Source organism: Pogonomyrmex barbatus, unplaced genomic scaffold (genome assembly GCF_055798465.1).
Source record: "Pogonomyrmex barbatus isolate J1 unplaced genomic scaffold, ASM5579846v1 scaffold12, whole genome shotgun sequence".
Lineage (NCBI taxonomy): Eukaryota > Metazoa > Arthropoda > Insecta > Hymenoptera > Formicidae > Pogonomyrmex > Pogonomyrmex barbatus.
Window position 1 is genome coordinate 4188336 of NW_028297108.1, and position 15442 is coordinate 4203777.

At 42.0% G+C, this 15442-nt stretch overlaps 1 protein-coding gene across 9 annotated transcripts in view; it reads left to right on the forward strand.

Annotated features, from left to right (window-relative positions):
* The window catches only part of Lar (tyrosine-protein phosphatase Lar), a 382209-nt gene that overhangs the window by 330191 nt on the left and 36576 nt on the right, over positions 1-15442 (forward strand). For all 9 annotated transcript variants that reach the window (XM_089071364.1, XM_089071370.1, XM_089071368.1 and 6 more), the window contains one exon: positions 13008-13190. In XM_089071364.1, the coding sequence (XP_088927490.1) occupies positions 13008-13190 (183 nt within the window). The remainder of the gene's footprint in view (positions 1-13007; positions 13191-15442) is intronic.

Sequence of the window (15442 nt, forward strand, 5' to 3'; positions counted from 1 at the left end):
AAAATGCATGAGAAGCGATTAAAAAGTTGCCGAATTAATGCTGCGAAACGAGAACTATGTGATAATATGCAATGTCGAGGGATTGAAATCGCAAATCTCATGAGAGTCAATGTGTCAAGTAGCAATGCTCAATACTGCATGATTGAGCATTTGTGTTGCTCGTGTTGCTGCAAATAAGGTTATTTTTGATTAGAGAAATATATCTATAAATTAATTTGTTATTAATACTCCCTTCTACATTTTTATTTTAGATTAAAATAAAATTGTATGATTTAATGAAATGGAAAAATTGTAATGAACTTTATTGCAATTTTCATTATTTCACATTGTTATTTTATTTCTTTTCGTTAAAATTATATAAATTTCATTATTATTTCATTTCTATTTCATTAAATTTTATTGTTATTTTATTCTTTCTATTTTTTAAAATTATATACATTTCACTATTCAGTTACTATGCTTACATTAACTTCAATAAAATACTTCACAATATACTTCAATAAAATAAAATTTTAGTTTGAAATGTATAACGTAAAACGTGTAAAACGTTTCACGTTTGAATATTAAACAATTACATCACTCTTAAGTTTCTCTGTATAAAACCATCAATTTCAAAATCGTTAGATAATCCGTTACGATTTCTGAAATTCTATGTAAATTACGTAAATTACGCGCCTCTATTCTATCTAATTCATCGCCTTTAGTTTCAATTAAAAATTACAGCGATTATCAAGCGTACGAAGTCGCTCGTTAAATTCCGACGGGGGGATGGAGGTGCCATTGACAATGAAAATTAGACAATAATGCGAAAAGCGACGTCGGTGTTTGCCGCATCTTCTCGGCTTGACGATCAAACGGCCGGTAACAAAGTTTGTGCCGCATAAACAACACAAAGGCCTATTGAACTCCACGGGGCATGGGACATTAGAGACAGAGTGGAACGTTTCCTCCTTGCAATTAGCTGGCTAATTGCCCGCCGTTGTGATACGGTAAGCGCATTACAACGGCGGGGCCGCACATCGGATGACTCTGGCGATGCATCTTCGATCTGCCGGCTGTCGTCTGTCGGCGGTGCATTCAGAGGTCCGTGCATCTCGACCTGAATACACGGGCACCAAGTAATACACGGGGTGGCTCGTGTTGCGTTCCCTAATTACCGTATCGTGGCCGGGCGAAGTCAACCGGTGATGAAATTATCGTCCGTAAACGTAGCCCTTGTCCTCGAGATTGTTTACGCCTCAAAATCGCCTTCGTGAAACAAGACGACCTGACTCCAGCGGCCGAAAAAGTAGCTTTATTTTGCAATTGTTTATACTTCAATTTCGATAATTATAATTATAAAAACAGTAAATGCATTACCCACTGTGAACTGTGAGATATATTCCGCATTATTACTATTTTCATTTCTACATGGTTATAATATTTACTGATATCCGTTCTGAAAAAATGTTTTTTAACCATTTTTCAAGATTATTTGTGAAACCGTTAATTATGCGAGATGGAAAGAAGAGAGATGGAAATACAAATCGCTTTGCATTCAAGAGTTTATTATTAACGCTATTAAAATAATAAAAACGTAGTTGAATCACAGATTATTCTGTTTACAAGAATAGTACATTTTTCATAAGTCTGTTTGCTCTTCAAAAGCCATCGTACTTGAAATTTTTATCGCGACCACCCCACCACGCAGGATGAATAAGAAAAATCCCGGAGGTATTAAAAAATAAACGTATCCGCCGTTTTCGATACCTATTTAGAAGCCGACCGTTGGGAAATCATACAACGAAAGTTTCCGCACCTCACTTTTTCCGTGAAATTATGGAATATCGGCGTACGAGGTTTTGCACTTTAACTACCAGCGTAGCAACGCCGCCGCTCCATTTATTTTACCATCGATAACGTCGATTCGCCACCATTTGCCACTTTTACATCGAAACCGTATTATTGTGAGAGATTCCGCTGCCTTTCCGATAGTTATGACAAGCAGCTTAATACGCGAAATTCGATGTGACAATTTTAAGTGAGTCGCGCGGCAAAAGCTGTCTGCAATTAAATGAGAGACTTTGTCCGACTTTATTTTCCGCGAATCACTCGTACAATTTTAGCACGATTTTCCAGAATTGCATCTTGCACGACACGGGACTGGGAAACGATTATTGAATTAATATGAACTTTGAACAAATATTACAAATATTATTACGATTTAAATCGTATAAATTGTCTCTTCTTTCCTTATAGAGTTTATATACTTATACTTTATGCTCGAACAAAGGAGATATGAATATAAAATGTAAACTGAAATTCGCAAATAAATGGGAGAACGCAGAGTACAATAATCTAGTTCCTATTTTTCGAGAATGCACGAGATACTCTTCAAGGTAAATAAAAAAATTTAACAAATGAAACAAATATGAAAACATTTCAAAAATCTTTCTACTTTTATGCTTTTCCGTTCATCCTGGCTGTAGAATGTGATTGCTAAAATGGATCCTGCCATTACATTGAAATGAAGAATCCTACCGTTATTGGCATTGGACACGAATATTAAACTCGATGGTAACCGTAGCGTTTTGTGCTATTTATTATTTAAAATACTGAAGGCTGAGGGGCGCACTCACCCTCGGGAAGTTGAACGGGATTAAAATGAAATATTTGGAATACACGTTGGCTGTTCATTAAGCTCACCCTAAAAAAAAAGAAGGGAGCATTTGTGACGCGGGCTTATCCTTAAGAGCCCATTTCACGTCGTGAAATATAATCGCTGTAATCCAAGATGGCGTAAACAGTAATTATTCCTTTGAAAAGGACTCGCATCCCTCATAATCCTCCCTCGTAGCCCTCACGCGGATCTCATAATTCTACCGGAAGATCGCAGTGTCCATGATCATAGTTCTACAAAACGCTGATGGTAACTCTCTTAATTAATTGAGCGAGCAGACGTTACGTGAGCGTACTGTGTATTTAATTCTAAACAATCATTCCCTCTGTCCTATTTTCCGTGGTGTGAATACAAATGACGCAGTTCACAGGGCGCATCGTGTTACCCTTGCGTTGAAATAAAAGGTCATGCATTAGAATATTAAATTTCTTGTAGTTTTAAAATCTAGCTATGATTATCAGACTAGATAGACCATAACGTTCGCAATATATCCCAAGATTAAATCGACACTGTAGAGGTAATTATGAAATAATTGTCACAGCGGTTCGTAGAATTAGGACGAAGATATTTGTTTCGATACGACAAACGACACGATGATCGATTTGAACGAGTAGTTACAATGAAATATCTTGATCGAACTCTTCGATGATTTTTACTCCTTTCTTTCTCCTTTCCGCGACAAAATAGAACGATCTCATTCCACATCACGTTCACTTTTGCAGCCGTCCTTTCGATACAGAGGCCATCCACAGATCTCGCTCCATTCATCCGACCAACTCGTTAAGGTATTAATCACGAGATCAAACGACAATTTAGAACGACTTTCTTCGATGCCCCCCTTCCCCCGTTGTCCCGCGCCCCCTGCCTCGACGTCCCAAGGCGAGTTTGGCTTTAAAGCTTAATCCCTTAAGAGTCGCCGCTTGAAATCAACCTACTCGATGCGAGGTCCTGTTAAGGCGGGCTGACTCGTTGAAAGAGTAGCTCGGATATTACGAACTCACCCTCTCCCCTCGTCCTACCTACTCGCTCCCATTCACCCTCTGCTTTCCTGTATCCTTTTACACCACCTGCCGCCGGCATCGGGACATTAGTGCAACTCCGGGAGACAAGCTTTTATATTCCGGTAATGTAGCTTGCACCGTCCCGGTTCTTCATTTAATGAAGTTAACTAGCGTGACGCTCGACGTACTTGTTGTTGTTGGCGAAGCGATTACAACCCGCCCCCGCGCGCGGGTCTCGGATTTTTTCTGACCGTGAGCCGAGAAAAATAAGCGCAGGAGAAGGAAAGATCAGACGTCATTCGCACAGTCTCGTTAAATCGCGACGTACACGACACGTACTTCTCGACGCGTTTTTCGTAACATGGCGTTGCCAGCGAGAGAGGAGCTTGTAACCGTTAACTCTCGAGTTTACTGCGTACTTCCGCCTCTCGTTCTTTCTCTACGGAGTCAGATAAAGACCCTTAACAAAAGACGGGATAACTCCCTCCTGTGAGATTATCGTCGAATTTTTCCGGCAGATAATCGCTGATAACAGCGAAAGCGTATTGTCGCGAAAATATATTGTATTACGTAATCTTCAGCGTGCAGATATGTAGAAAGTTACGTTTAAGAGCATACGTTAAGAGCGAAGGAGAAATGTCTTAAGGAGAAATTTTCGCGCTACGTCAGCACGTGGACGCACATCTCTGGAAAGAATTTTTCTTTTGATCGCATCGTCCACCATTCCCCGAACTTAATTTCCCGATTTCCGTGACGTTTCCTTCGCTTCGTTTTGGAACGATTTGCACTGGCGTCCCGAGCTCGAGGGGCTCTTTTTCTGCGACTCAGGGCAATTTCGCATAGATCGATTTCTCTTGAAATGACGTGAGACCAATATATGAGGGTACGACGTACAAGACGTTCCACCGCGGCAGACTTTTTCATTTGCGGATTCTTTCACCAGTTTTAAATCGATTTCTTCTCGACGAGAATTTTGACCGATAATTGAATTATAGGTCAATTGAATTATATAAATTATATATACAATGTAAAAATAACGAATTTTAGCAAACAAATTTCCCAATTCTCTTACTACTAATAAAATTTACTTCGGAACTTAATAAATTGTTGGCCGATATTAGAAGTCGATAAGTTATAAAATAGCAGCCAGTCAAATTGTTGCTAAAAAATTTCAAGAAAAATTACGCGATTTCTAGAACACCCCATAAATACGCGTCTACGTCGGGAAAGTACGCCTGCAGCTGCATCGCCGCATATGCTTGAATTATGAAGGCGCGTTTGCCTGAGACTTTTACGGCGGATTTTATCCTAGGTGGTTTATTGGCACGTCCCTTATTGGCCGGCTCTCTCACTTGGAACCGACAGCGATTAATTCCCTTTGCCACCGTGGCCGGACGTGAATTTTATTTCAGACGATGACGCGATCATTACGAATGCGTACGTACGACTGCATTCGCCGGTGGTGCGATTGAAAATCCGCTGAATCATCCGTTATTTGTTAACTATGTTCTGGCGCCAACATAATTTAGCATTATGAGACATCGAGAAATGTGGGCGCAATTACGAGATCGTGAAAGTTAATAGCATTTGATGACTTGGCGGATCGGACGTGCATTGGATATTCAATAATTACAAAAACATACTGTTATCTTACAAACATCTGCTGTATGATTAATCACATCTCCTATCATTGTATTATTTCTATGAAAAGGTTCTCTCTTATTCATTTATTAATAAATCGTTTAATTCATATACAGACAGTGTTAAAAGATGAAAACAATATCTGAAATTAATAAACTATTTTTTTTTTTTCATATTGAAATCGATTTCTCTTTATTGAAACTATCAAGAGATTTGTCGTTATAAATTTTCAATTTACAACAGTAAAAATTGTTCTAGTTGTTATAAATCTATCAAATCTCTATTGGAAATTAAATTAGAATAGATATTCATCTATTCTAAAATTGATATAAAAAATTTTATAAAATTGATATAAAAAATAGCCATCGAAAAAAATTAATTCATTACTCGCGTGTTGTCGTATTGTTAATATTTTCGTAATATATTTATCATCGCAAATCGAAATTTCTCTGGAAAAGAAAAATGCGGAAGCATTTGATAAATCGAAACATCCCCATCTATTTACGGTTTCATATAATTGTTGTAACATCCTGTAGTCTGCGGCTGCTTTCAATACGCGGAAAATATCCTCTGCGGACCGCAACAAGATCCTTGCCATATCTCTGGGTATATCGCCTAAATTGCACCACCCGCGGCTCGAGAAAGCCAACCAATGGTGGATGGAAACTTCGCCATCCGACATCCTGCACGCAAATCTTCGTGGCAGTTCTTCCCCTGGCCCATACAACCCCCCATCGAACACCGTCGGGCTGTCACTCTTTCATCCGGCAACTTCTCAAGTGTCTCGGGACGTATCGAAGTGCCCCGGGTTACTTTCTCGTATCTCCTCGGGGATAGAAACTTCACAACCAGTCAACACACAAAGATCGCGAGAAGAAGGTCGACCAGTACTTCCGAGTGAATTGGCAGAATATTTCGCAGCCGAATACCAGAACTATCGGAGTCCAATAGCTTTCTCGCAGTTTTCTCTCTCTTTCTCTGTCTCTCGCATGAATGCGGAGGAAACCTCATCAAAACATTCATTTCGGAAACATTGGAATGAAAAATTTACATCTAACAAGCAATCGTGCAAACAGACGAACTTTCAAATATATCTACATAGTTGCTACAACAATGCGTTACAAACATGAATATAAAATGCATCACACACACACACACACACATGCGCGCGCGCGTGCGCGCATATTTTTTTAAAAAGAAATACTTGCTACGAAAAATGAGATTGAAAAAGTATAGAAACGTACCTATTGCACTCCTTGCTTTTTCGTAATATTCAGAAAAGTGAATTCGCACGAAAGTACCCGGCTCTTCGATCGTTCCGAATCGATCTGGAACGTTGGGATCCGACATCACGACGTAACGGCCTTCGTCCGTCGCGAAGTCTAAGGGCTGCACGTCCCCGGAGATGTCGTTTCCAGATGCCGCACCCGAAGAGTATGTCTCTCACGAGATACACTGCGACGAATATTTGCGACTCCGATTACGAAAGTCGAAGGCGATTCGATTCAACCGGCGAGAAAGGGAAGACGTGCGACTCCTTGTATCGATTCTCCCAGTCGCGTATCCGTCCCCGGGGCTGCTTTTTCCCTCGAAATATGCTGATTATTCGAGCGCCAGTCACGTTTTTGTATTACATCGGGCCGCTATCTCGCGCCGGAAAGACGGAAGACGGAAATTTATTATTTCCCCTCAGTTACGACGTGTTATTTATGTCCGGCGGTTTGATTCTCGGGGTTTTTAAAGTCGCCGTGGTCTACCCTGACGATATGCCTTTGGCACGCGCCCTTATTTTCGTATAACGTCACGCGTTTAGACGCGAGAGGAATTTATACACGACGAACGATGATTCGACACGCACCCTCGTTCTTGCGACATGATCCCCACGTAAGTCGTCGATATTTCAAAGATTCGAGCACTCCGGTACGACTCCCACCTCCCCGTGGATTCCGTGGATTCCGTAGATCCCGTGAGAAATCGCCGATTTCGAAACTGTCGTACATCTACTTATCTCGCAGCAATTTCATCGTAACGACACCGTCAAATTCATTTTTCCTTTCATTCGCTTCCTATTTTTTTCGCCATGTTCTCGTTCGCTTTAACCTCGGTTATCAATTATGTATGAGCCGAATGATAACGCGGAAAAGAGCGTTTCGGTATCGTACGAATTGATCACCTGTTGCTCAATCAAATACACGAAACAGCGTTAAAATTACGATTTATTTCTATTATACTCGTTTTCACCCCGCCGGTTGAGGTAGAGCAAATATTTGCAGCCGATGGCAAATGCAGTTGCGGCTCGACAACGCGCAAATTTTGGGAAAATATACGATACAGAGCGCGCGCTAGGAACGGCATTGCTCGTGCAATCATTGAGGGCGGGAAGAGTCAACAAAATCCCCGAAGAAGCGCTCGCCGCACCATTCGTTTCTAAAAGGGCGATCCCTCTATATATATAACTTCGACCCTCTAAGAAAAACAATTTCTTTATCGGCTGTTCGTAAGCGTCTCCTCGTGAAACGACGAGGGTGCCAAAGAGATCAATCGGAACCTTTTTCATGACCGCCAGCCGGCCCTTTGCGGAAACTATCCTCAGACAGAGAATGCGCAGCGTTCTTCCTTCCTTTCTTCCTTTTCGTGGGGTGTATCCTGAAATCTTACGATCGCGACGCGAGAGTGACGTAAAGCCGGAGGTAACGATAAAAGGATCCTCCACGTACGGGCGAAATCTACAGGGATGGGAATAAAACGGCGAGCTATTTGAACCCGATCATTCCGCATTGATTTCTCTCCATTGTGTTTCACTCGGACGACACGAAACGCGGGCCCGCTAGATAATACGATAAGACGGAAAATGGAGAACGAGAGAAGGAGCGGCAAAGGGGAACAAATTGCTGCGATACCTCAACGTTGTTCGGATATCCGCCTCCGAGTTGAAGCAAATGTCTAGATATTACCGGCGATACTTGTTATTCCGTATTTCATTATCGATATTTTTGTCAATATTTTAAACAATTGTTCGCATCGACTTGAAGTAACTTTACGTATATCATGTTGTTTACTTTATAACTGTTATCATCGTAATGTACGTTAATTAACACCTAAAGTTATAAACACAAAATGAAAATTAAGTGACACATGTCGCCAGTAGAAAATATCATCGTGAAGTCAGACATGTGATAAGAAATGTTACCATTGTTCTTAATCACCCCATGTAGAAGTACGCACACATGCGAGAATAGGTATAGGAGAAGTATATAATATACTCAATATATTTTTCACCGGCTCGCTCCAGAGTTAACAAAGTAAGTACACGGTCTGTAACTTAATCTTGTGTCTTGTATCTCGTCGGACAAGAATCTTCGGGAAGAAAAATCTCTTCTCGCGTGAAACTCTAATCTTACGATCGCGTTGCGGCAAACATAAATCCAAATGTAACAGTAAAAAAAAAGACTCTATGTGCGAATAGAGATAAAGCGAGAGAGAGAGAGAGAGAGAGAGAGAGAGAGAGAGAGAGAGAGAGATGGAGAAATGGTGGGAAGCGTCATAAAAGGAAATAGTAAAAAGCGAGGCGCTCGTCCCCAACGATAACTCGTCCACGTGCGCTCGGTCCATCATATTCGCGCTTTTACGCGCGCGCATTTGCGTGCATAGTCAATTGGTGTGTAGAGCGAGAAATCGCAAATACAGGAGAGAAGCCGGGAGTAAAAGAACGTAAGAAGGAGAGGAGGGCCGGGAAAGAAGACAAATTCCCACAAAATCACGTCTTCCAAGGGAAAAGCGGCAGTTGTACTTCGTCGTCGTCGTCGGCGGCGTCGGCGTCGGCGTCGGCGTCGGCCGTCATGTTCGTTCTTCGGTCGTACAATAGTCGTCGCGCGACCTCGGACACGAGGAAAGCGCAGTAGTCGGATCGCCAGGCGGGGACAATAGCTTTGCCGACGACTTTGTTGTCGTTGCGACGCGGTCGACGTCAGGTGTTTGTATTGTTTGTCGTCGCCGGTGGAAAAGCACGCGAAGGAAAGAGGATATAGCGCGGAGGAGGGGGAGGGAGGAAAGGTGGAAATGGCTGCGGGGGGGCCACGCGGAAAGTCTGCAGGCGATTTCTATTGTCGGCCCCGCGAAGCGCTCTCTCGGCCGCCAATATAATTGGCGCAGCCGCGCGTCGGATAACTCGGACGATAACGAGGACAAAGAAGCGGCGCCGCGGGAGAAGACAATGGAGAGAGGAAGATCCAGAGAAAATCCTGGAGGTTGTCGAACAATCGGACCATTGCTCTCTCTCTCTCTCTCTCTCTCTCTCTCTCTCTCTCTCTCTCTCTCTCTCTCTCTCTCTCTCTCTCTCTCTCTCTCTCTCTTTCTCTCTCACATTGATCTCTCCCTCGCGTTAATAGCATGCGAATCTCGTTGAATTTGATAGATTCCGCCGAGAAAATGAGAGAAGGAAAGGAAGAATGCGTAATAATTTCCAATTCCTTAATAATTTCCAACTCCTTAACAATAGTTACAAGTATTGGCAGCAAATAGCTGGTAAATTGCTCGACCTATTTGCGACGATTTTATCTTGGCGCTATACACGAGACACGACAATTTCTCGATTGTCTCGTTTGTACATCTCGTACATATTTTGTTAACTCGAGTATTTTTAGTATATGATTTCGATGTCACTGTAACCTGCAATCAGAAAATGATGTAGCTAAATATCTTGTTACGTCGAAATAAATTAAGTCGCAATAAAGTAGCCAAATTTTTTTCTCTGTTTAAGCAGATCTGCAGATATTTGTGAGAAAAATAGACTTATTATGTACTTACTAATCTCAATTTAATAATGACTCGAAATATCGAACAAAAAATAGATCATGCTAAATGATTTCTTTGGTTCGTTTCTCTACAGATATTATTATCCCTTTTCAAATATGTGTAAAACTGTAAAAATTAATATCGTAATGTTAATACGTGTGCAAAATTTGACGAGGTAAAATCAGGAATATTGTCAACCGAAAGAAAAATCCACATTTGCGTCAATTTAGTCGAATAATTATTGAACGAAGAATCATCCATAAGGGAAATTAAACACAGACAGATGGAAAATAATGATGAAACGAGTAAGAGAAATTCATTTAATTTTTTCTTTATCTGCAATCCATCGGCTCGAATAACGTTAACGACTAAAGACGGATATCAATATTATAGAGAAAGGAGAGGCAAAAAGGACACAAAGCGATCGAACACTTGTGCCAAACAATTGTGCCAATCTTCGAGTATATCTTTACGTTAATAGACGATCGGCTTACCAAGCTCCAACAGGTTCATTGGTTTAAAATGTATTCACGAATAGAGGCGAGTAGATCAGAATACGCGAAAGTACTTGCCGACCACTAACTTCGTCCGCGAGTTCCGATTGCTCTTGTAATTGACGAGACTGTGAAAGATGGACTTTCTAAGAGCCACCCGGAGGCGTCGATGGTAATTGCAGTTTGATCGCGCCCTTACGGGGAACTTTCACCCAGTTTGTGGGCCTTGTAATAAGTCTTGAGTTCGCTTTTCAGTAACTTTAACCTCAGATAGCTGGAACTTGTAAAAATTACAGAGCTGTCTTCTTTGTAAATTGGAATTCAAATGTTGTGAAATGGGGAACCTTTCATATAAAATCTTTGCGATTTAAATTTTATTATCTGTTAATGATGATACGTATTAAACATATTATTCTGTGTGAGAAATCTCAAACATAAAATAAAAGAAAGCGTGTACAGAATAATTCAAAAAAGAGATTAAACATTTAGATTAATCTTTTTTGAAAAATATTGTTGACAAATTAAAAAATTGTAAAAAATTGCAAATTGTAGAATTGTAATTGTAAAATTATGAAATGTGTCTACAATATAATTTTATTTTGTATATTTGTATTTTGTTGTCTTTATCGGATCTTTAATTTAATGTTCCCTTTGCGAAACAAATTATCTATCCACTTCAAATGAGCAAGCACTATCGGAAGGTCGTTATTAAATCGGTTCGAGTAAATTATCTTCATCTCTGTCGTATGAGCACCGTCGAAACGGAAGCAGGACAATCGCGGGAGTTGTTCAGAACTTCGTACGCCGCGTCGCCAACTTAGATTTAACTACGAGTTCACCCCAAGGATTAATGTAGCGCCATCGTAATTACATGAAGAACGGGAGCGATGTGGGTCGGATCACGTGTACCATGAAACAGGTCGAATTAATCTTCTTGCTCGCCCGGAGGCTAAACTTCACGCACGACTCATGCATCGTTCCTTTGACGCGCTCAACCTCTGTCAAACGTATCTTTTAATTGGATATCGATCAGATTCATGGCGAGTGGCCTATCGTATCGTATGGCCTATTATTAAGATCCACAAACATCCGACATTGCCGTAAGTCTCATTTTATGGATAGCATCTCGTTTACCTTAAAATATGTTTTTCTCAGAACATTCTGTAACAGATATCTAGATTGTTTCAATTAGTTTGACATTTTCTCTCTTGTTATTCAGAAAACGAGTTTATAGGATGATCATGTTACACGTCTCTCTCGTATAACTGCTTTAGAAATTGTAAAAAGAAAAACGTATAATACAAAGAGAACTGATAGCTGATAAATGATGAATTAAAAGTCAGATATTTATGTCGATTATAGAAGAATATTCAAAAAATGAAAATGCCAAATGCGAGAATCACGCGATTTGTTTGATCCTTTTGGCAGATCCTTTCAAAAGATCTCCGCGCGGTATATTGAATTCTGTGATTCTATTCCTGATCGCGTTGGCGTTCCGGCGCATCTATCCATATCAGCGAGCTGCCTTCCGAGAGACGGAGGATCTGTTTTCCGCGGGAAATGGGAACGGCGTGGCCGGCCAGTTCCAGCGGCTTTTCCTAACTTTCGATCCCGCGAGACCGGTCGTCGGATGTCTGTCTACGATTCACAGAGGGCTATCCGGATCTACTCTACGACACGTCCGATATATAATTGACGAGCCGCGAAGTTTGCCCGTATCAATGTAAAAGGCGTGTACCGGTCGAATATTTTGACGTTCCCGGTACGCGCGATATTCCTGATACCAGATGTTATCTCCTCATAACTAACTCACATGCGTGTGCTTATCCCTACTATAAATCATTATTTGAGTATTTTGATATCTAAGAAGACTATACATCTTGTAGATGAATAACGGATGAAGTAGTCAAAAATTTTTGATCGATCGCTCGGTGCGCGCAAACACGCTGGCAAATATAAAAGCTCGAGTAAACTCAATTAAGCTCATTTGAACATATAAGAGTTTAAATAAATGCGCCACGTTTTATCTTAAGAAAATTTAATATTGAAAATAATCTCGAGCAAATATTTACTGCGGCGACCTTATAAATAGAAAACTTAAAAATAATTAAGATCTCCAACAATGAGATATTTCATATGTATTTTCGCGTGCTTATTAGGATATTCAATCGAAAATTATGTTATTTAAAATAGTATTTATTGTAAAATGCATTATGGCACATTATTCTATTATGATTATTCTATATTCGTTCTTCATGAAATTTTTTTAAAAGATGCATCAACTCTCGCCTGCTGTGTAATATTATCAACGCTTTTTGCTGCATAATGCATCGGCCACTTCAGACTTTTAAAAACTTTTAAACACTTTAAACGTTATAAATGCCTAATAACTAAAGATGCTCTCCTTTGCGATTACAGCGGAGAATCTACCGATGGGTTTCCCAATGATCACCCAAGCGCCAACGACGAAGGTAGTCGAGATGGGTCACAACGCGGTTCTCCTTTGTACCGCGGTTGGATCCCCGACGCCCATCATCTCCTGGGTGCGAGATATGCTGCCTATCGACACGTCAAATCCACGATATACCGTTCTGGATTCCGGTAAGTAACCACCGCCTGTCAATCACCACGGTCGGGCTTTATATCGTCGCTCTCGTTCGCCGAGACGTCGTAGCGCGCTATGCGTGTCCTCGAAGGTTCGAGCCTTCGGCAGCTTAGAATACGGTTTCAATGCAAAAAGTACCGCCGCGTGAAATAAACGACGTTATCGCGGCGAGCGACGAACGTTGCACTTTATTCGCGAGACGGGAAGTAGGCCGATAAGGATGGGCGGGGCGGAAAGGGAGCGCGGAGGGGGAGGAGAGAAATATGGGGTACGTGAGCGATCGAACGATGACAAAGGCTATGAAAGATAGAAAGATTAAGGGTGTTTGGCGGGTACACAGGTAGGGTAACAATGGGGGCGCCCCATCGGCGGCGCGCGACCAGTGGCGCATGTCATATCTCGTTGAGTGCCCGGGTGCGTAAGTCACTGTCAACTCGCGGCGGCGTTGATCGAGTGGTCACGCGATACGCGAACATCCAACACATCCATCTCGTTTGCCGAGAGCACACCTGGCCCCCGTCCCCCCTCTCAGCTCGCTCATATTCACTGGAGCACTTCGTACCCGATCGTATGCGCGCCCATAACCGGCCGGTCGCTGTAAACTGCGTTCGTACTACTTCGCCCGACGCACTTGGACGCGCTTAACGACCCGACTTCGCCATCCGCTCGGTACACGACATCGTCTTTCGATCTTGACGACGGCACCGATACGTCCATAAAAGCCTCGCCCGATATGATATTCGTTGCTCGAACACACCATTCGCCGAACGCGCAGTTCCGCGCAGTGCCCTCGACGATCTCATTTTGAATCGCACTTTGCGCGACACGGTTTGGAAACAGTATACGATAATGCGTCGTCAAGCATACGAAACGAAGGAATCGGAGTATTATTGATGATATTATTCGCGTTGTGTTTCTTCGTTATTTAATAATTCAAGAGAAATGGCGGAAAGTACGTTGCGTGTCTGACCGCATGTCGCTACGATTACTGTCACATTCGACACGTGCTACTTTAAAGATCTGCAGACGAACATTAATCTACGATCTTGCCAGTGTAAACGTGAAATGTTAAAGATCTCTTTGTTAGCATAACCTTATGACTACAAATGCGTCCATTAACGTTCTGATAAAAATTCTTGATTATGATCCATCTATGATATTTGCTAATTCAGAAATGGCAAGTATCCGACTTGCGAACGTCTGTATCTGTATTCTAAAAAACTAGTTTCACACTCGCGATATAATTAAAACAAATATCAATCTCAAGAGTTTGTCAATTCGAGATAAAATATTCTGATCGCGATAAATCGTATTAAAAAAAATCCTTCCTATCACGATCTCTTCCTTGCATTTTTTACGTAGTTAAATCTAAGTAGGAAGAACGTTTTCGACAAAACTACAGGGCACATCCCCGCTAAGCGGAAACTCCTTGCGAAATATATTAATAATATCCCCCAAGGGGGTGTCGAGACGAGGGCGGAAGGCAAGAAGAGCGAATAATTTTCAGCACGCGTTGCGGAGTTTCGTTAAAGCGCGATGCCTCCCATTATCATTACCTTCCGCGCTTGTAGAAACCCCGACGTGCCTCCACGCACGCGCACGCGCACGCACGTGTGTGTGTGTGTGTGTGTGTGTGTGTGTGTGTGTGTGTGTGTGTGTGTGTGTGCGTGTGCGTGTACGCGAATACGTTTGCATTACCCTCACTTTGTTTTTATCGTACGACGGCGGTATCATTATCGAGCGGCACGTCACGTAATACCGGCGTGCACTTCCCCGGACTATCTTTACGGTACCGTCGCAGTTTGCCGCGACGTGAAAAGTGTACATTAGATACAGCGCGGTCGTCGCTACATTGTGTGCAACGTCGTGCACACGCAATACACACACATACACGCGCACACGCACATCGTGCACGTGTCCCATGTGTGTATGCGCGTTATGTATTATGGATACGTTTGCATACCCCACCGATGGCATCCGCATGCATTTCAGAACTGTGCACGAATATGAGGCATCGATGCCGCGACGGCGCGGCAATCTTGCTAGAAATTGCCGTAAAAAAACGTCACGGAGAAGAAAACGCGAGACGCGTTTTCGATCGGAAACTCGAACCGCGGCTAGCGCGAAGGTGGATCCGTCGCTAGCGAAGGTTCCCAAAATCGCGAGTCGATTCGGAAATGAAAATGCAAATGAGGTCCAATGAGATTCCGAAAATGAACTAATCCGATTCCTATTCCAGTCCTTTCCA